Source organism: Zerene cesonia, chromosome 12 (genome assembly GCF_012273895.1).
Source record: "Zerene cesonia ecotype Mississippi chromosome 12, Zerene_cesonia_1.1, whole genome shotgun sequence".
In the NCBI taxonomy this organism is placed as follows: Eukaryota; Metazoa; Arthropoda; class Insecta; order Lepidoptera; family Pieridae; genus Zerene; species Zerene cesonia.
In genome coordinates this window covers 1,897,409-1,921,023 of record NC_052113.1, presented here as the reverse complement: position 1 = coordinate 1,921,023, position 23,615 = coordinate 1,897,409, and the positions used below count along the sequence as shown (strand labels likewise).

The 23,615-nt window shown below is 33.1% G+C and overlaps 1 protein-coding gene across 4 annotated transcripts in view; it reads left to right on the top strand.

Annotated features, from left to right (window-relative positions):
• LOC119830681 (protein yippee-like CG15309) overlaps positions 1-23,615 on the top strand; it is a 69,541-nt gene that overhangs the window by 14,146 nt on the left and 31,780 nt on the right. Inside the window, exon 2 of one of the 4 annotated variants that reach the window (XM_038353766.1) lies at positions 7,328-7,414. The exons of 1 other annotated variant lie outside the window; for it this stretch is intronic. In XM_038353766.1, coding sequence (XP_038209694.1) covers positions 7,410-7,414 — 5 coding nt within the window. In that variant the 5' untranslated portion in view covers positions 7,328-7,409. Of the gene's footprint in view, positions 1-7,327; positions 7,415-10,803; positions 10,964-17,081; positions 17,314-23,615 lie in introns of those variants that run through there. 2 more of the 4 variants (XM_038353765.1, XM_038353769.1) reach the window with 2 other exon arrangements.

The window sequence follows — 23,615 nt, the reverse complement described above, 5'->3', positions numbered from 1 at the left end:
ACCGTCTCCAAATGCAATCTGGTACGAACGAGTCTACGAACCCGATTCAACTGTCCAGTGTCCACTCCGCTTTAATGAGTTCGGATTTATGACCCATTATCAATTACCAAGATTGCAGGAGCCTTTTAACGGGAGTGGACAATCATCTGTTCAGCCGTACTACAGCTAACCAGAGTGAAGTGGAACAAATGACATAAAAGTAGAAATGGTTTTAGGACCTCGAATAACAATTACAATTTCCCATGTCCCACACTTTAATAAAATCCTATAAATATTTATAACTCAATAATATTTGGGACATGTAACAAGTAAATAATTATTAACTAAGACAAATACAAGCGTCCCGTAGGTACTGTGGCACATGAAAGCAAGATTTCAGCCCAATGTTGATAAGGCTGCCGACGAGAGGGATGCGGGTGACGCTAACCTAGGCCGTGGGGTCAACTCGGGTCATGTTCCAGCTTTAACTAGGTCACAGGTTATCGGTTTGCGCGCACAGGAGCGAATGAAAACAAACACTTTTATAAACGAACCAACTGGTTTGTTTGAGGATTTGAAATCAATACACCTGAGCAGTATATAGGATATCGAATGAGGATGAATCGAAAGTTTCGTTATGTATAGAATACAATTATACTCGTATTTCGTCAGTGCCAATACAAAGAGTTTCTATATTCAAAGAGGGTTTGGTTATAGAATATTTTACGTTGAAAATTCAATCCGTAGAATAAAGATGACTTCTATCCGTAAATACCAAAATAGAAACAGCTGTGAGAACGTTTATTCAGTAAACAAGATTTCCGGATCGATACATAAGTACTAGGACGTCATAAATCGATTGTAGCTATTTTTGTAATGTTACAAAATAGATGTAGGAAAAACAAAGTCAAGTACTGCACACTGTAAATATAGGTCAATGCTTTCTTCGATGATGCCAGCCGTGGCTGCATTTTTGACCTCGTTTCTGTGGGGAAGAGGAACTTGAAATCCATTGTCATTTAGTTAGATATTTCTTTTAAAAGGTTTTCGCTTTTACCTTAACAAATTGCATTGTTTGGTGTTTACTGCTTTGAATATGAGTTAAGTAATTTCGAATTGACGAAGCGTGTTCTATTGTTAGTGGATGATTTATAAAATGTTGAAAGAACCAGAATTTACTAATACATTTTTGTTGATATATTTTTCGATAAATACATTTCCTCTTAATAAAATTAGGGTGGGGGTTGTAACTTTACGATGTTCCAGTGCGCGTGTTTTATTATTCATACTTATTTACATGTATATGGAAGTTCTAGAAATTGTAGTATTGTTTTCAATTTCCTTTGAGTGGCAGTCTTCACAGAAATGCTTAAGAAAGTGTTTGTATTATACATATAGTTATTACGACCGACCCGCCCTCTCCGTTCGCTTCGTTTTGCAAGCCCAATAATATAAATAATAGTTTAAAAAAACTAAAAAACACGCTTTAACAAAAATCATATTTTGCAAATTGAAAAATGGAATAATTTTATCAAATTAGTGTATTGTCATCGGTCCTCAATAAATCTACAAAGTTTGAACGAAATCTGGCCGTTTAAAGTGGGTCAAAATCGCGCCCAAAGAAGTCGGTTACAAACAAACATACAAACAAACATACAAACAAACATTCAAACAAACATACAGGTGAAGCTAATAAAAAGCGTGTAAAAAGGGGAGTAAATGCTTACGCTAGTTTCGCGTAAATTTTTGGTATTTCACTGGTTGATATATGTATATTAAAATAAGGAACTAAACAAACTTCAACAAATAACAAAATGAAAATAACGTATAAAATTGTGCCCTGTCTATAATAAAAACTAATCTGATTTTGGTGAATTAATTATTATTTTTTTTTTATTAATATAAATTTGCAATGTGTCAGAAATGTCAGCATATTTCGTACATACGAAGTATAGTACGAAGTACAATACGAAGATTTGTGTAATAAATTTGGGCTGTTCTAAATTCTAAATATATACACACGTATACTCTTTAGATTGCCATATTAATTTCTGAGATTGATACGAACGCTACATTTGAATGACGCAGTATTTTTTCACATGGGACATTATTTAGCACAACAACAGTGAGGTTGGGTCAGGTCAAAACCTGCTCTTTAAATTATTAAGCAGGGTTCATTCACATTTAACTGTCTTTTTGCGCTACACTGGTTATTGGCAAACATTTACGTATTCAAATTAAAATACACAATTTCATTTGGTTTGGTAATGTGTTTAATTAAATCGCTATTCGTAAAAGGTTTAACTGCATTTTAATGTTCAAATGACTTATTTCGAAATGGAGTAAAATGTATCATTTGAAACTAATGGATGCTTGAGTCTTTGTTTACAAAGGTATGTTAATTAATAACTTTAGTTCCAGTAAAACTGAATATGAATTTTAGGAAAGGGAATAATCTTAATTATTAATATCAATAGAGAAAGACACGAAGACACCTGAAAGTAAATTTGATGATTGTATTAGAACGTGAAATAAATTAAAAAATTAGTACTAGTAGCTATAGTATTATAGTATAATATTATGTAATTAAAATTTGGATCAAACTGCACATCATAATATGCAAATTTGATTAAAATCGGTTGAGTAGTTTAGAAGTCCATCGCGGACAAACCATATGACACGTAATTTATATATATCAAGATAATTATCTGCCGAATGAGCATCTTAACCGCAGTACAAAGTCGTTCCCCGCAACCATAACAAGCTAAATGCACTGAGCATACTGTAACTGTTCCATTGACATAATATCTTCTGTTTAAATTAACCACGTTAGCTGTTAGCTCAGACGATAAGGGTTTATCAAAGTATACAGGGTTAGGTGCATATGCATGTGGATAATGTATTTGAGAAAATTCATTATTTACTTGTATATTTTATAATAGTCAATCCTCCGTAACGTTGGTAAATAATTACATTTTGTGTTTTATCTATTCAAAAGTAGTAGTAGTAAGAAGTCCAGTTCTAATGTTTGAGCATGAGTTTTAAAATTTTTTGTTCAAGTAGGTATACCTATATTAATTGCTACCGTCTGCAACATATATTAAATCGTACTCACTGCCGTCACAACACCGCGTCTGCGGGGGTATAGTAGCAGACACTACAAATAATTGTCACAAGCGTGCCGTCTACCTCCACCCGGCTAGGGTATCCGTTTTACTTAGGGCTCTCCACTATCGTAGAGTACATTATAAAGTTTATACTTTTCCAAATGATGAAATGCGCATATTTTTTTCTTTCTCAAAAAATTATCAGTATATTATAAGCCTGTTATCATATTGTGTTTACCGGTTACTTTCGTGCCTATGTAAAATCTCTGTCTTATTTTTATGTAATAATAACGCTTTTATGTAAATATTACACATTATTATTTATAATCATTAACGTATGAATATAAATTCATTCGTTAAAAGTATGTAACGCTATCAATATTAAAAAATAACAAAAGAAAGTAATAAATAGCGAAGTTGCAACCCTACTCCAGGGGACCCCTCCAATTTCCCGGTTACACCCTGGCTGCACTTGTTGAGTTCCTTTGTTGTCTCGGCTCGCCATAACACTGCGATATAACTCGGATGTTGGATTCCGCCGGAGCAGACAAAGAAATTGTTGGCAATTTAGTCTGGTTTATATGTTATACCTAATTTGCTTGGAGCAGACTTATAGCAGTCTGATGAATTTTGTTATTTTGCTCGTCGTTTTATGTCTGGCTTTATTCTAAAGTGAAATATTACAAAAATAAAAAACTAGTGTTTTTTATGTTTATTAACCTACAACGTTATTTATGTAACTACTTATAAAGATCGCATTTGTGTATTAACGTTTTTGCATTAGTTCAAACTATTTGGTTTAATAATAACAATTCAGTAAGTTTAAGAACATTTAAGTACATGATTGTATAGAATAATTTCTCTGGCGGCCTGTGGTGGCCATCTCGTCCTACAAACATCAGTAAAAAATGAGAAATTTTGAAACCCTAGCCTAGCCTCTCGGCCATCCGTTGCGACGGTTAGGCAAGAAACGCAGGTTCGAATCCTGCCTCGTGATCAAATTTTTTCTATTCTTTCAAAATTTCTCATTTATAAAGCATTTCAATGCTATAAAACTAAAAATTAAATTTAAGAAAGGCCGCGTTCCATGGATACAATATTGTAATCATTGAAATGATGTTTCGTGTTGGTTGTGATGGTTCTTAATCATCTCAATAGATGGCGTGGGGTGCCCCTTAGGCACATGAAACCGAAAGAGTAGAAGAAATTCGATTACTGTGGCAGGATCACGGGTGGCCGAGAGGCTAGGCGTTGCTACGGTTAGGCAAGAAACGCAGGTTCGAATCCTGCCTCGTGATCAAATTTTTGTTATTCTTTCAAAATTTCTCATTTACAAAGCATTTCAATGCTATAAAACTAAAAATTAAATCAGTAAAAAATGTTTTTTAATTCCTTCACCCATGCCAAATTCTCATGCCAAGGTACACGAAAGAACAGCATGCACAAATGATAGAACTATATGATCAAAAGAAATGTTTGTTAGAACGTACGTTGCGTCCATTTCACAGTAACCACCCAGACAAAGGACAGAATTCACACGGAGTGAAACAAAGAACACATGTCACTCTCGATTGTTACAAATGATTCATATTATTAGCTGCTCCGTGGCGGGTTCAAGTGCTCTAAATGCATCAATCCATCACTAATAATGTGCATCTAATCATGAGATGAGTGCAACGCGTGGGCGGCCTCTCTGCCATTCGCTACTGCTACAGAATTTAAAGTAATTATATCGTCGACATTGTTTTAAAAGGAACAATAGTGGGCGCTTTATAGTCTTTATAGTCGATGGTGAATTTCGACTGAAGAATAAGCGCTATATATAAGAATCGAATTAAATGATTGAATAACCGATAATTTAACAATTTTGTCTAGAAAACGAATATTTACTATAACTGCACCCCTTCTTTATGATGTAATTAACAGCCAGTTATCAAATTAAACATACACATTTAAACACATTCCTGATATGACGTCATAATACTGCCTGAACAAGGAATATGGATTAACGATTAATGCTGTTTTTATATTACGTCGGAACATGATAACGACAGAGAAAATTGCTCCAAAGGTAATTAGATTTTTTGTCAAACTCCGAGCATCGCGTAACTTTCCCAAGGGATATTTGAACTTCTTCATGGATAATTTTATATTTCTTGTAATGCCAAAGTTGTACCTAGCTATAGAACGCCCCAACTTGGCTCTGAACAAAGGAACTTATTTGGATGACGTACAATATTAACATTGTAATAGGAACATTTCGAATTTATTACATTTATTGTCACATTTTTCCTTTCGAATTTACATTTTACATTTAGATGGCCGTAAGTTGCATAAGTTAACAAAACAATATTTCATACCTTACAAAATGATCACTGAAAGAACACCATAGAAAAATCATTGTCAGACACCAATACAAACAAATAGTCCACTAATCTTATCTACCCATAGACTAAGCGAATCTAAACACATAAACTCTTGAGGCTTAGTAAGTAATTCCCATTGTAATTTACTGTTGAGTTGCAGCTGTGCGTTTCACTACATAACTTTATTGTATAGTGTTGTATAATTAACCAGTCCTATTGTTGCGTGCTGATGTGACACTATCTCTTTCGTTGTTCGTTTATTTTTTAAGTAATACTTTAATTTGTTTTAACAATTTTTATTTATTAATTGAAACAGGTCCCTGCTTCTTTCTCAACACCCCCTCATAGCCTTTCACCTCTTGGTACCGCAAGCTTGCAAACAAATGATATAATTACCTATGTTTTCCTAAAATATAAAAATAGACTTAACGTGAAATGAGATTAAAATTAAGGCCGACGTTGGTGATAATATCACGGCATCTAGTATTGTAACCGGCATTGTTTGCACGCGATCTATCGTTCTATTTATTAGTGGTTAAGGTGATTCAAATATTTCCTTCGCTAGCGTGATTGTGTTCGTAGCAAACATTCTTTATGACATATAATTTTTTCAATGTCATTTCCAATAGCATTGGCCTTCGTGCTGTAATCATATCGTTATTACAAGCATTGACAACGGGCTAATAATCATCAGTGATGAGTTTAATCGAATATTAAATAAAACATGCTAAAGGAAGCAAGAGCACGCAAATATGTCTGAAGAAAAAGTACTCTATCGTAACCGTAATTAATAAAAAAAAACTATCTCAAAGGAAATGTATAGTACTATAATGGTAGTATTAGGTAAAGAAATGTTATGGGGTTATCTAAATTTTATTAGACATATCTGTATTATACTCTTTCAAGTAATTGTAACATGATTTTTCCAGAAAGCTTATTCTCATAGCTGTCCAATGACCCCTTAATTTCACCCGCACCTGGGTTGCACACTCCCCCAATGTTAAGACGACACCTGAGTTTATGTATAAGGCGCCTGAATGTCAGCATTAGGACTTTCTACCTATATATATAAAATTCTCGTGTCACAGTTTTCGTTGCCATACTCCTCCGAAACGGCTTGACCGATTCCTCTGAAATTTGGTAAGCATATTGGGTAGGTCTGAGAATCGGCCAACATCTATTTTTTATCCCGATATTCCCACGGGATACGGACTTACGCGGGTGAAACCGCGGGGCGCAGCTAGTTTTTTATAAAAATGTTACATACTTTAAAATATTGTCGTAAAGAAAAGTCAATGTTGAAATATTTTCAAAAAATTTGAAAGCTTTTTTAGAATCATTAAAACATTTATAAAAAGAATTCCGTGATAATGATATTTGATAAAAAATTAAATATTTATAACCGCATCTCCTAATTATCAACAAACATCTCTCGAAGTTCCTCTAAAGTCATCTGATTAACGGAAATCCTTATTTAGAAAGTAAACAATTAGCCCATAAATAGAAACATTTCAAAATCAAACTGGGCTTTTATAGAATGTAAATTTAGATACATATTTCACAAGACTCATTATGAACACTTTAATACGTCTAAAAATAAATCCATTATCATGATTTTACGATTCTTTAAGTGCACTCTCCATTTAAGGCTGGTTAAATTAGAGGCAATGAATATTACATTCGTTTTATTGACCGAGCATTCATCGTGAAACACTTTGGTTTCTGTGAATAATTTAAGACGTAGGTATCTATTCAGGGTCTTTGAGAATCGATTTTTGCTTTGATCTTGACCAGGACCCTTACTAGGTTTAACCCAACATTGTTTATTGCAAGAATGATAGCAGTTAATTAAATATAACGGTGTTTTTCTTTTAGGCCCTTTCTCCGAAGTATCGGAAGTGGTACAAAGACCGTCATAAAAGAGACAGTGATAGCAGGAGTCCTAACGGCAACATTAATGAGGTGCGTTGGAGAATTGATAGGCTGGCGCAAATCCACTGAGCATGTTGCTACTTCCTTAATTAAAAGCAAGTCCTTATTACCATAATAGATTCAAGCAAGCTGCGAACCTGTGTTCTACATGCTTTTATTGAGTGTTACGTAACCATAATAATTTAAAAGCGTGTAGATTGAGCTGACATTTTAATACTAGCACCTTACAAGAACCTAATATTCCAGTCACGGAAATTTTTTGATGCTTAAATAATTCGGAGTGTTAAATAAAGATGATCACTGTCATCATATACATTAAACAGTATTTGTTGTGTACTAGCTTGCTATTGCACTTTCTAGTAGTTCGTATTAATTAAAAATTGTTTATTAAATCTAACATATAATAATGTTATTGAATGAGCATATCGGGTTTCATTGTTTCTGCAAAATATCACTTATTAAATGAAATGTGTAATAGTATGTTAAATGAAATAATTTCCTAATATACTGGCTTCATAAGCAGAATATCGAACCAAAGGTCCATTATGAAATAAACTGTAACCGAAATTAACTATGTTAAGTTTGTTGGAATTCGTAACATTCCCATTTGAGTACTAAAGTTTAGATATGCTTTTAGTCTGATTACAAGAGTGAAATAGTTTTGTTTACTCATGTGCATGCTTTTGGACTTAATTAACATATTAATTAATTCTTAATAATCCTATTTTTTCTATTGTTGAATTATTATTGTATTCTTTTATAGGTACGATGGTAACAACGTCAAGGTCACCATGGGTAAGCCGTAAGACTATCTAGAAAATATATTAAGACAATTCACAGCTTTAATACTTATTCGACAAAGTACATTTTGAAGAAAGAGAGAAAAAATTTAACGACAAATAGCACAAAGCTATTTGTCGTTAATTTTTTTACATAATATACATTTACATATAAAAAATACGAATACGTTACAAAATCCTACTATCCTACTAATATTATAAATGCGAAAGTTTGTAAGGATGTGTGTGTATTTGTTGCTCTTTCACGCAAAAACTACTGAATCGATTGCAATGAAATTTGGTACGTAGATAGCTGGACAATTGGCAACTTTTTATCCCGATATTCCTACGGGATACGGACTTATGCGGGTGAAACCGCAAGGCGCAGATAGTAATAATATATGCAAGAAATGTGTCATTGAATGGAGATCAATGACGCACTTTTTCTCATTAACTTGAGAATTGCTTTAAATTGTCATTTAGTATGATTAATGGACATGACTGCAGAGTCATGTGTTGTGCTGACAAGAATTAGATAGGGTTCAGGACAACGTAGCGTAGAAGAGGCAACATAGCGGTGCAGGGTTGAAATAATGAACGCACGCGCATACTGAATCTCGTTCTTTAGGCTCTGCGCTTCGAAAATGCACGGTGACAGCAGCCGCCCACGCATCGCCTCCACCATTGCATGCGTATTGACGTCATACACGAGTACATAGACTTGCCACTTCCCGGGAATTATGATAACCGCAATATAAAATACGATAATGGTGTAGTGGTGTGACCAGTGAAATAAATTGACGCGTACAGTTACACTGCAGGTGGGATTGGGCTAACCGCATCTCGTTACTGTATATCGGTGTCAGGGCTCGTGATCTATTGGTTAGTGGTTACTGTATCAAGGCTGTTTGTTCATTTAGATAACCAATCGGCCATTTGTTACCTTGCGTTTTGCCCTTATGTATAGTAGGTACCAAGTAACGTATTTAAAGATAATTTATGCGTGTTGTTCAGTTCGTTCTTTTAAAGCGAATGTATTGACATATCTCATTTAAGTATAGTGTCACGTTGTTTGTCTGGTATGAACTCCTAAACTACTGAGCCGAATTTAATGAAAATTTGCACGTTGTACAGTTTTGTCCAACTTAAAAGATAGGATAGTTTATATCTCAATTACGATATGTATGAGACGTTTTATAAATTAGCTTCAAGTCTATACTAGGGCAAATGTGCTTACAAGTTTTGCTTGTATTATAAAGAAGATAGTGCGTGAGCCTTCTGTACTGTCAAATTACTCTCTTATATGTCTATTTACTTCAAACAGCTTTGTATCTATTCCCCTCTCGTCGGAATACTGCAAGTTAATAGACATCAAAAATTCATACAAAAAAGAGACGGGACCGCTAATGCATACATACAAATCTACACGTTACAAACTAAAAAGTTAATCAAAGTTAATCCTGCTCTCGCACTCAAGTCGCTGGAACTTTGTAGTCAGACTTCAAATCCAAAACATACTTCGAGATCTCCCTAGTAACTTAAAAGAGTCGAGTTGGGATCGGTGCCTGTCGGGTCATCGCCACTCGCGGGTTTCGTTGACTCTGTAGTTCGCAGTCTGCACACGCCTTAATGATCAGGCTAATATATTATACGTAAACGAACTGTGTATGTGACGCTATTATTGTAAATTGTCGTTTGTAAGGGCTTTATGGTTAACTTATTTAAAATGCTAAACAGTATTAGTGCTTTTAAATAAGTACATGAAATATGCTATTAGCTTAGAAGCTGATTGCATTTTTCATGATGGGTTAAACGTTAAAGTAGCGAAACTAAAACGAATTATATGAAAAGTACAAAAAAATTTACGCAATTCACTTGTCCCGGGTCGGTCCGACTTGACCGGGGTCAAAATAGAAATAAAATATAGTTTATGTTACTTAGGAATCTTAGTTTGCTGATGCTGAAAGAATTTTTCAAATCGGTTATGTAGCTATTGAGTTATATCGTCACAAACAAACAATGAAATCGTTCCTCTTTATAATAATAGGGATAAAAAGTTGCCTGTGTGTTATTCCAGTTGTCCAGCTATCTACGTACCAAATTTCATTGCTATCGGTTCAGTAGTTTTTGCGTGAAAGAGAAACAAACACACACACATCCTTACAAACTTTCGCATTTATAATATTAATAGGATTATAGGAGGATAGTAGGATAGACTGAATCTATTTGTCATGGCTACTTTAGAAATAGCAACATAATATATTTAAAAACTTCGTTTAGTGAAGAGAAAATAACAGTATATATTTATAATGACAAAATAGCTTCTGCTTTTTTTAATCTTTTAAGTTTATAACGGTAACTGAAATAACTGCGTTTCTGTTTTATTATTAATTGTATCTTGCACCGTAGTGCAAATTTGTATCTTTGTAAATTCCGTAGAATTTGTAAGATACAAATTTCAACTTCACATTCCGAAATTGAAAACAAAGCCCTATCTTGGAATTCAATGAACACAGCTTATACATCACTAAAACGACTTTCGTCTACGAAGTAAAATTGAGAAGGAAATAAAATGTTATTGCGATTTTTATGTGTCTGGTCGGTGTGTTTGTCGGTGTGGAATCGATGCACTCGCTTGCACAATGCACGCTGCATCCCAGCCACTAGCCAGCCGGTTGCCAGTCGGAGACAGGCGTCGCCGCGTTGCGGTCGCGCTCTACGAACTTGCCACATCCAAACTTTGTCGCGCTTTCGTTGTTCCGTGTTGTTTATTTGGATTGTCCCGCCGCTGCAACCTAAGGTATGTGTGCGTTTTTAAGCGTATAATTTAAAAAGGGATGTTTTAAAAAAAATAGCATTGGCAGAGCTGTTTTCGCAATAAACTCATTAATAGTATGCTATGTTGTTGTTATTTAATTTTTATATAAATTAACTGACAACTTGAAATATAAAAGCAAGTCCCATTACTCGAGGATTTTTGTTTGTTAATGGATCGTGGTAAAGAAATCTCTGAGTTACGATATCTTTCAGTGATGTAAATAGAAATGAAATACCATTTCAATGATCTTTTTTGCGGTACAGTTATTTGAGGTATTACACACCGGCTGCCATTGATTGATTCTAATTAATTCAAATGCAGTCGATAATATTTCTGTTTGCATAAATTAAACCATCAGACAATAATTATTCATTATAATAAGCCGTATCAAGTGTGGGCAGTAAATTTAATACATCGTGTGTCATTTAAGTATACCTACTTTATTAGCGTTACATTGTTTGCCTTACTTGTGTGAAACTGGCCGCTCCTCTGCTCCGCCCGGGTTGGCTCGGGAAAAACTTGCATGTCACTTAGAAATAAATTGGATTTATGCTGGTGAAAGGATTATTTTTTTTTATTTATTTATTGGAACGCGCGGCGTCACTTGCGTGATACCCGGGAAAAATGTAGCCTATGTGCTAATCCATCGCTATACCATAAACTATAACTTGCATACAGGCTTACGTCTATTGTTTATGTTATATACTATTAAGTTTTTTTCGATGAATTCGACTCCTAAGTTCTAACATAGAAATTTCGAGATCTTTTTCGCTAAACAAATATTTTTTCGTGTTATCGAGATCCGGGTTGTGATTCTTACGAGTATTTAATTCGTGAATATTAAGCCAATCTAGATATTCATATAACGAACCTGTACCAATGACCATTAAAAAAAATGTTTATTCAAACATGTCAGCAATTTTTCCTAAATTTTTTTGTATAATCATCTGTTTATGCTAAATTGCACTCTATATTAAATTAAAGAGTTTTTCACTCAAGACTTCGGAGTCCACTTTTTTTCATAGTGTTAATAATACATTTTAAATAGACAGCACACTACAAAAATCACTAGCTTTTGCTTATTGCTATTTTCACGTTCGTATCGTAAATCTATTCCGTACTCGATCCTACCTGAAGACGCACAAAAAATTTCATCAAAATCGGCGCAGCCGTGTAGGAGTAGCTCTGTCACAAACACATGCACAGAAGTAATAAAGATATAATAAAGATGTGGGATTATGGTATATTTGTTCAGACAATAGCGCGTCGGGCAATTTCACTGCTATCATTTCTGTGTCATTGTTTTTATATTGACGTCATGGCATATCGATTTTCAGGATAGTTGTGTCGTTCAATAACTGAGAGACATGGACTTCGATTTTTATGTGATTCCGTACCTGGTAGATACTATGCTGAGATGTTATGTCTGCTTCATGGTTTTAGGTAAAGTGAAAAATAAAATCAACAGCGTTTAAATGTAAATTTGGGTAAAAGACCTCACTTGTATGTTAGTAATATCAAAGAAATGAAACTGTTCGTTATATTTTATTTGGATCTAGATATTTTACTAGTAATCATAGACTAAATATGCTCAAGGTTATTAAGTCTATGCTGGTATCTACTACAAATGAGTAGCAAAAAGTGTCATTTAATTATATTATACACAATGAATATTAATTACTGTTCACATTTATACAAATAATAATTATAGAATTTATATATACCCTTATCCTCCCGCAACTTTGCCCGCGTAATCAAAAGAAAATACAGTCCCGGGGGTTTTATCCGCATAGTTCCCATGTGAGTGCCGGGATATATCCTATGTCTATTTTTTAGTCTCAAACTATCTCTCTGTAGTAAATTTCATGTAAATCGGTTGAAACGTTCATTTTAGGCGTGAAGAACAGAGACAGAAAGAAATACTTTTTTATTTTATTTATTTTATACTTATTATAATATATCTTATTTATGATATTATACATCTAGTAGGGATTAGTTAGGATTTAGCGCGACTATTTCATCAAAATTCAAAGATATTATGTAGAATGCTTTGAGCGTGCCATTTTCCGCACACGACGAAAGCAGTCACTTATAGGTTATTAAAATTTACATAATACGCTTGTAAGTATTCTAGAAACAGCTAGAACAAACGAATTTCTAAAATTCTTTTACTTTAATGAACATTCGAGACCGGATAACTCGGGCGTATCGTGGATTTTTCAAAAGAATAAATGAAAACTGAATACAGAGCATTTCATGATGTGGATTTAGTTTTTTCGAGGAAATTCGTCGAAACGTGAATATGTTTTGATATCGTTAGTTATGAGGTGGTGTGTAAATGTAATCTTTGTTTGAAGAATGTATACACTAGGTAAAAGTATTATTCGTAAAATCAAATTAATTAAAGTTTTAATTACGAAAGGATTAGAGGAAACTAGTTTTTGGTAGAATCAAATCGGTTGAGGTTATGTTAATAGTATCCATATTGTTAAAAAAAACATTATGCAGCAAAAAAACAACTTTTCGTTATTTTTTTATATGAAAGCTGATGCCTCCCGTGTGGACTACACACTACATTTCAATTTGCTCTAGTTCTGACAATTTGAAGGCGATTAAGTTTTTTGTCAAAAAAATTTTTATGTATTATTATATAAATATTATATTAATACTTTTTTGGTTGCATGATTTTTATCAAGCAACACCGCGTTCAAAATTTAGTCTTTTGAAGCACGATATCGGGTTGAAAAATAAAATAATAAAGCCGGGAGTTTAAAAGTACTTCTGAGTGCATTTCTTGGCAAATTGTTTTCAGAATTAAGTAACTTGGAGCTTGCGTGTTTACTTTAGATTGTAAGTTTGCTCTTTAATCTTTACGTAAACCTCTGACTTTTAAAGTGGTGATAGGGCGCGGTACGGAGTATCAAGGTGTTTTATTTTTATTCTATACGTTTCTATATTAGCATTGCAAGCTCTAAATCTGATCTTGGACGTGTCCCTTCCTTCTGTGACTCGACAGAACTTCCCTTGAGCCCGAGATCGTGTTATCACGTACCCTTCAAATGGAGAGAGTGTTTTATGTAGGTATCTATCATTTGTTAGGGACTGAAGTGAACTAAACTAAGGTACTAACTACTAGTAACTAGTAACTAACCGAGAACCATTACTACAGATCCTTATTACCACAGATCTACTTCATCTTCCCTCGAAATCAGCACTACCAACGTAGAATATTTACAATTTCTGAATGCTTTTCTACGATAATGTCAATAATATTTCTTAGATCGGCTGTAAATTGAGGTAAATTATAAAGTTGGTTTCGAGCTGATCACCTGTTATCTGTCATAAATAATTTTCACAGCTCAAGGTGGTCTAGAACGGCTTTGGGATTTATGAAGTTCTTTGAGATTTAATGGACCTTGACTTAAGGTTTCTAGGTCTAATTGCAATTAATACTCAGGCATGTTTTTAGTAAGTGTAAGCTGGGGCGAGCAGCTAGTACATTATAAGAGAGGAATAAGAAACGTAAAATACATCTAAACTGAATGAATTATTGATAGCATGTAACCTATAACAGTTTAATACTTTAAAACAAAAATGTTTAAAGAAAACTTGGATTTAATAATTCGAATATCTATATATTCACGGATACGTAATAGAAGCAATTGCTTAACGCATTTGGTTTTCAATAAATATACTTTTAGCAGCATCTCGTTACAGACTCTCAAATAATAATTCATTATTATTCCAGACAAGTACAACATTGCCGTCAATATGAATTATTGAAACGGCGAATTCGAAAATTATTTTTCTCAAACAAATAATAAACGATTTATATTCATAATATCGGATCGTATCAAGGTGAGAGACAGGCCATTGTTTGAGCGCTGGTAAAAAAAAGAAGCGAAGTAAATTTTGCGTTCGATTACATCGCGAAACTATAAAAAATGGCGGGAAAAAACGGTTCGGTTTCGGTTTATTGGACAATGTGCTTGTAATTCATCTAAATCCGGCCTGAACTTTGGACTAGTCAGCAGGCAGTGTTATATAATAATAATGGTTTTGGGTTCAAATTCAAAATTTGCGGTAACCTTTTCGTCAGTTCATCTCAGTTCAGTTTAAATAATATTAATCCCAACGCAAAACCGACGAGGTGTTGTATAGTATATGAGCGGTTTAGCCTTTTGTTAAAAATATTTATCTTATTAACATAATACTTCACTTATTTAATTAATCGCTAAGTCAAGAGTCTGTGAAAATTCATTCAACAATTAATAGAGATTTCTACGAAAATCCAAGAATATACAAGGCAGTCATGAGACACTAAAATCTAATTTGTCCGCTCGACCGTAGATTCTAGGAACAGCACAAGGGATTACTCGACAAATCGATTTCACAGAAAATTACTAACTGATTCTAGAAAAACATAATGGAACTTCACATTGGTGAATTTTGTCGAAAAATCCATATTATTACTTTGAAGGGATTATGAAATACTACGACCTGGGGCTTGGCCACTTCTTTGATGACAAATGGATTGATCTAGTTATTTAATATTTCTAAGATATAATTAAATGAACTTACGTTATTAGCAACGTTGTGTTTACGTGTTTGGTTAGAAGGCTGGGTGGGTTACTTTTTATCGCGCTGACGCTTCATTCATATTATGGGAATTTCCTTTGACTACGCAGGGGGAAAAAAGTTGTATGCCATGAAAATCTTTCAAAAAAAATTACAATAAAATCAAAAGGATATTTAAGTATTCCATATATGAACTTAAAAAACGCTGTTAATTCATCTCCTTTATCATAAATTATAATTAAGATAAATTATCTGTTTAAATGTCAAGCCTTTTAGTAATTTTTCATTGTAAATTTCAAAACAGCAAACAGTAAAAGGAAAATAGTATAAACGAAATTGTGTATCACGTTAGGCACAATACGCTTTTGACGCATACACTTCAGTCATCACCGCCCACGCTTTGGCCGAATTCTTCCACGCATTTCAGGTTCACGGGCAAAACAAAGCTCCCTGTTAACGAGTTTCAATTCAAAATTGGAATTTGTTGGAGTGAATCGGTTGATTTATGAACTGGCCACTGATAAATTCGAAACAGTCCAAAACGTAAAAAAAAAATCGTAAAAAATTACTTACATCCTGTTCAGTATATGCATTGGTATTACGCAGTATTGTTTATTTTTATTGTTTTTTTTATACTTATTCATGTGAAATTAATATGTTTTAATACAAAGCATAGTTATGCATAGTATTATGTTATCTATAGTTATACGTATAGTATTTGTTATCTGCAGTTATACTGATGAAGAAGACTAATAATTTTAAAATAATTTGTGAAATGTAAGGTATGAGCTATGAAAAAATGTTTAATTATTTAACCACCTATTGATACATCTGATTTTTTATAGATAGTTATGAGCATAACAAGTCTGATTAAAAAACATGGATTCTTTGTTATATTGTAGAAAACTGGATACACAATCTTGACCTTTCGAGGAGTGCCGCACGTAACGTGATTGTAAACATATGATAATGCAGTGATAAATAGGTAATTGTGTTATTGTTTTGATATGGTGACGCTGCGATAAGTTAAATTGTGCGCACGATACGTGTGTGTATAGTATATATATAAAACTAAGAAATATTTATATCAATATCTCAAGAACATTTGAAAATTAAAATTAGATCGAACCATCAAATACATTTTAGGAATTTTTGGTGATTGAGATAAATGCCACCATAAAGTTAATTTAAATTTAATATTGCACGCAATTTGCATTAATTTAATATTGTTTTCGATCTCTAATAGATTTAGGCAGCTCGTTATGGGATTTTTTCATAAGTGACACGTGCTAACGCTGTCAGTCGTGAACGTAGCGACCTTAGCAAATATTCGACGTAATTTAATTCGATTTTATATTATTATGAGAAAAACATTATGAGCAAATATCATGGATCGAACTACTCGATTGTTTACGTGTTCATTCACACGTGTGTGGGTGTGTGTGTGGCGTCGTTGCGCCTGCGCTCTGTACAGCGCCGCGCAGACGGCGCACGATCCTTCTTTGTTTGTTGACAAGCAAAACTCGCTGTGTTGTTTTGTTCGCATGTGGACGTCGTCCGCGTTGGACGTGCGCAATTTAATACATTGTTGAAAACATTCATATCGTGTGATAAATCGTGTTACCAATACAAAATATATTTTTATCGGTTTTACTAAAGTTTAGTGCTTATTTCAATACTGCGCATTTTGTGTACGGATTGCGGAGTTGTTTTTCCACGCGTCGAAAATAACTCTTTCACCACTCTGCCAAAAGGTAACTTTTTACATGGTGTTTTTATTTTATAACCTTGATTGTAAACAGTTTATTTATTATATTATGAGTGATGACGACTGTATTAAAGTGCTTTTTATCTATTTATCGCCATTCCACTTCCAATCGCGAAGTTTCTCTAATTGCGCAACTCTCACATTTATTATATTTTTTTCGATTGTGAATGCTATTTTAAATTTATATTTAGCAGCAGGAGTCTTGATTGAAAAAAAAATCATTCGGAGACAGTAAATGTGACAAATTGAGTTCATTACTACGAAGTGCATAATTTGCGAGTGAAAGAATATTATTATTACCGCGATATGTTCGCTTCGTTGACCGCAAATCGTGACAAGTTCAAGTTTTTTTGCGCGACTTTCACCGAAACTAGGATAATAACTAACTGAGCTGTAATTTTTAAGCGATTAACTGAATAATTCATATTCATTAAACTTCTTGTAAAGGCTGAAATTAGCAGTTAAATAAATATTTTGTTGCAAACACATAAAATATCTGAAGTCGATAGGGCCTATGAACAAAAATCTATTCATATTCCTACCCTATAATCTCTTTTTACAGCTGTAGAAAAAATATATATATATTTGGACCTTTGCATTAATAATTTTTATCTGTATTTGTCAATATTGACATGTTCTCAAATCGTTCTTATTTCAAAAAAACACGAAACATCTCGTGCATAATATAACAACATGCAACAGTTAACTCGGTATATGTACATGCGTTTGCGTCGAAGTTTTATCTTTCTGTACAGTTATAGTAGGTCGCCGAAGACTGTTACGGTACCTTGTATGTCTGGTAAGGCGGTAACGGGACTGGATGTAATATGTCCACATTCGTCGATGTGATTCGTATCGATCGCTCGTTTGATTCCTTTTACTAGTTTTTACTTTCTTTGATGTTATGTTTACACTTTGATATGTCCTTGGGTATTTGATAAGAGTTTTTTGGTGTCAACTTGACGAGGATATTCAGGTTTGAAGCTTGGGAAAAAAAACATAAAGAGATTTGAATATCAATATGAAATATACATAACGTGAATATTTGTATTTTATCGTGTAGACCGTATTTGGGACATTTAAATATAGTTTCTTGATAGAATTAGATTGGAATTAAAAGCTGAGAATATCAGGCTTAGCAGTATTGACGTCACTCATTATCTCAATTCTGTGTCCCCGTAAAAATTTGAATTAGCTATACGTTATTAATATTTAGACGCCTTGCATTTTACATACCTATATGTAGCAATTATATATTCATTAGGATGTTAGTTGATAGTTATTACATATCAAAGTATTGGCAAGCTAAATTTCTACATAATAATGCTGGCAATCTAAAACAGCACGATTTCTACGGAGAAAGCGACAAAAAACAAGTTTATTAAGTAGTTAAGCATTACTTTATAATAAGTACTATATTATTATATGGGTCGGTGCCAAATGCAAATGTAATGTTAGTATGTAGTTTGATACTGATATTTGACAAGAATCCGAAATACATACTTCATTATATTATATCAGCTAGCTGACATCTGTCAGTTTATTAATTCTGGTGTCCCATTGGTTGAAGTTTGAATGAATTTAATTACAATGGACATAAATAGTGGAGTTCCTCTCTTGGTGGAGCTATTAACGAAGAAAAGTAGGGGAAATTTACGAAATTCCTACGTTGGGAATGCTATTAAATACAGTAAAATTCAGTTTCTAAAAAACTAGAAATTCATACATATTCGAGGGGTCCATGGAGTGTGTGAATATTTAATTATTAATTTGTTTCTAGTACATATTGTTTCTTTCAGTATAGGCTTAGTGATATTTATATCTCAAAATATATTATATAGTGCAAGATATAATATTCACGCCAAATATTTATTTATTTATTTATAATGCTTTATTGCACAAACTTATACAAAAACACCAAGAATAAAAAGAAAAAAAAAGACATCGTTTGTGCAAGAGGCGGCCCTATTGCTTAACAGCAATCTCTGCCAGGCAACCTGGTTGGAAAGGATACAAATAGTATGTATAAATATTTGAATAACCTATTGAAGAGCAAGAATGTCGTAAATACACGTATTACTTAGAAGTGTTATTAACGGTAAAAGCCGGGGTACAATCAACTCGTCTTTATGAATAGAGCCTTAATGATCAAGAGACAAATTTGTGTCAACCGAACAATAAAGTAAATTGAGATTACTCCTTGCTTTACAGACGGAGTGTGTATCGTAATTTGATCCTCAAAAATTTTCCCTAGCAGTATCAGCTGTCTGAGTTTATATAAAGCCTCTGATAAAACTTATACATAAAAGGTTGATATATATTTTCAATAGATTAAGTACACCATTTTGTTTTTTCATGATGGCTTAGAAGTCTTCAGTAACTAATAAGGACTGCCCGTGGGTAGTAAGAATGGTGTGATTATTCTGGTATATTCCACGAGATCCTAATAAAAGGTTCATTCACAATTTGTTTCTTCGTAAACAATAAGTACCTAGACCCATTGAGAAGAAACTGTCAATGAAGCAAGACATTTATTGTTCTTTTCAAAGGCGTATTTAGTGTTTAGGTGTCCTTTTATGGTTATTTATCATGAGACATTATTGTTTTAACGGATAATTGACGCTTTTGTTAAAAGGATTTTAGAAGGCGGAGGAAGATTTGTTAAATTTCAAGCATATGAATTACATATATATTTTTAACCGATTGCCCCAAAAAAAGAGTAAAAAAAAATTGATAAAAAAATTCCTTTATCTTATTTCCTTTCCTTCCACACTTACGTCTTAACAGATTTTAAGTTATGTGCGGTTTCGTTTTAATTGGCTCTTTACAATAAATACTGTTCTTAAAGGAAAATTCACGCGTGTTTAACATGTGTATTTCAATTATTTATTTACCGTGTCGCACATTATTAAGCAAATGAAAAGCCATTTCGATTTATATTTAATTTTCCATTCTTTACATCTTTACACCCAGTAAAGTCTAGATTACATGAAGACGAAAGTATCCATGAACAAAAGATAAAAAAGAATAAAGAAATATTTTTATTTTCTTAACCTCGGTGAAGATTTGAAAGTCCTTGTATTCGTTGGTTCAAAACAGGATGAGCTATTAGACATTTAAATGGGATTTATGCGTGGTCAAGTAACGCGTTTGGCAATGCTATATTTGGTGTAAGTCTGGCGTCCTCCCAAGCAAAGAAATCACAAGTAGAGACCTTTGTCTTATCCTTACAATGCTTTCTTTGTTCAAAAACTGCGCAGTGGTTATTATTAAATGCGCGTGTGTGTGTAGCACATTGCGCGTGAATGTACAGATTAAATTACATTCAATAATACTTAATACATGCAAATATTTGTAACAATGATAACGGAAAAGTGTTTTCCTTACTTCCAGTTAACATTACTTATGGTGATGACAGTGATTATCATATTTATTTGCCATTGACGTTATCGTAGCAATTTACATTTAATCTTGTTTTGTTATTGACAGGCTGGGTTCTTTAATAGTCACCAAAATTAAAACCCCTTAGATCCTTGAATGAATGTATGAGTGACACTTCGGTATTTATACAAGATTACATAAAATAAAGGCGTACAAAAAATTTACAAATAGAAAAACGCGGGCTTGTCGCTGGGTAGCGATCTCTACCGGGCAATCTTAATCCTTTATAAGTAATTGTGTACTAATGCTCTACAATGGTTCAGATTTTTCGCCTAAATAATTAACTCATAAATTAAAATTAAAGATAACGACGATATCGTTTCTGAAAAGTGTACTGAATCACGCATTCTAAAACTGCATATGAAATTCTTTGTATACACTATTTCCTGTAGCTGTTTTAAAGATTATAAAATTTTGAGAAATGCTTTAACCAAAACTAAGTCTTTGTTCTGAAATACGCGGACTGTTTATCATTTTACAATGAATTTATATGCAGATGGTGCTGGTATGCAAATATTCTCTTTCGCTATCAAACGCGAAGTTGTAACTCGCTTTTGCAGTCCACAATATTTTGGTTTGTTTGTGGCTTTAAAAGACGAATGTTTCTATTGTACATACAATTTTAATAGATTTGCTTTAAATATGAAAATACAGCTTTAACAATATTCTTATGGATTATAATTATTAACGATACATGTATATTTTCTTTTTATTTTTAATAAAACCTCTATTATTGTATATTTTATTGTGTATATTTCATGAAATCTGAATTATTTCCTTGTTAACAATAAGTCAAATACAAAATCGGAACTGACATTTTAGTTTTTAACGTAATGGGACTAGAATGGAACCCATTGTTACTGTCTAGACGTGCGTGCAATTAAAGCGAACTCGATCCACTCTAGTGTCAGCGCCAATTCTTTTAGCTAGGATTTGCTGTGAGTAATTAGGAAGTTGTCATTAAGCGGTGTACAACTATTGAGTGTCTTTGTCATGACGACAAGAGTTGTGAAATTAATTACGTATCACATTTAACCTCATTATCGAAATTGTTACACAGGTATTGTAAACAAATTGAATTATTACATTAGCATTTAATTGAAACGGTTTTCTTGTTCTATATTTGTAGTTATCTATACTGAATAGTATCTTGTATAAATGGTTTTTAAGCCTGAAAATTTTCTTCGTAGAAACTAAATTGCAGCAAAAATTTAACAGATAAAAGAAGAGTTATCGTTAAGTTTCCAGACGGTTTGAAATTTTAATATAATTTTTATCCTTCCTCATGTAAAATCCCCAGTGGAAGTCTAGACGTGCGTGCTCTGCGGTATGCTACAACTTCGAACCTTTGACTATCAATTCTCCTATTTTCTATAACGAACTTGTCTGAGCTGCTGTCTGGTTAGTTTCTATTGAGTTTGCGTTTGATGTCTGGTATCGTATTTATATTTTGTAAGGGATTTAACGTTAACTTATTCTTATTGACTGTATTTTTAAGTTTTTGTTATGGACTAATGTTGTGAGAACTAAATAAAGATGATTTTTATTATTTTATTATTATTATTGATTGTGTGTAATGCATTACGGATTATCTTCATTGTAGAATTAGATCTGTTTATATTAGCGTTCGTTTTTCGTTTTTGTTATTTTATTAATATATCAGGACTACAAGAAATGCTAATTCATAAAATTATATAAATAGACTTTTCCATCAATGCCTGGAAAATGATTTTAGTTACGTAGAAATACTTCGCTGAACGAATGGATTTCGTGAACAGATGATTTGCAAAAATTCCCAAAGGATCTTTTTTGGTCTGAAATTGATTTGACGTAACTTGTTTAGGTGTCAGTTTCATTAAACTCAGTGTGCCATAACGAAGTCTCATAAAAGCTTTGATACTTAGTCATCTCAAGCCACTATGTCCTTGCACTTATTCGTTCGATGACTCTCGAAATTGCAGTCGTTTTATCTTTCGTTTTACCTTTTTCTTCATTTTGTGGTTGAGATAAAGTTGCGACGCGACGGTGTCAACTAATTAACTTTGCAACAACGTTGTCTTGGTAGAAATTTTTACGAGATACTTCTTTACTCTTGCGGAGATCTAATTTTGGCAGCAGGTTTCAATGCGAGAGGCTGGTCGTAAACATCGTTATGTTTCAGGAAGGTTTATAAAACCATGAGCATACTTTATAAGCCATTATAAATATATCTTAATACAAATTAAATAGTACAAAGTTTTGATATTCATTAGTTTTAATAACAATATAAACTTGTATAAAATTATTCATTATATATACATACATATTTTATAAAGCTAACGATTATAAGTGATAGTCTTTTTTAACTGTTAACAAATATCCTAATTAGGAAAAAACCCACCTGTCTCATAATGAAGCTGCTATATAAAATATAATTTAGAAGCATGTAATGTGTTTTTTTTTATCTCTTATAAAAATATTTTTACGCTATAATAAATAAAACCCATTTATTTATAATGATGCATCATACATACCAACAGCACATAAAGCCCCTCACGTTACCTCAACAATTGCACTACATAACGAAATCTAAAATGTAATGCATTTTTCCATAAACAGCTGTCTTGGCTTGGCTTGGCTTGTTTATTTATATTACTTTCTTGCCAAGGTTTTTATTGTTGCGACTTACGACAATTCCCCTGGCCCAAGGCTCTATTATGAAATACCACTGGTCATGCTCAGTAAATGTTGTATAAATAAAAATTCTTAATTGATTGTTACCTTTCCATTTGCTTTATTTTAATAGGTTTTGGAGAATTAATTTTGGCTTGAACATACTTCGGTGTTGTTTTTGGTAGCTCTGTATAT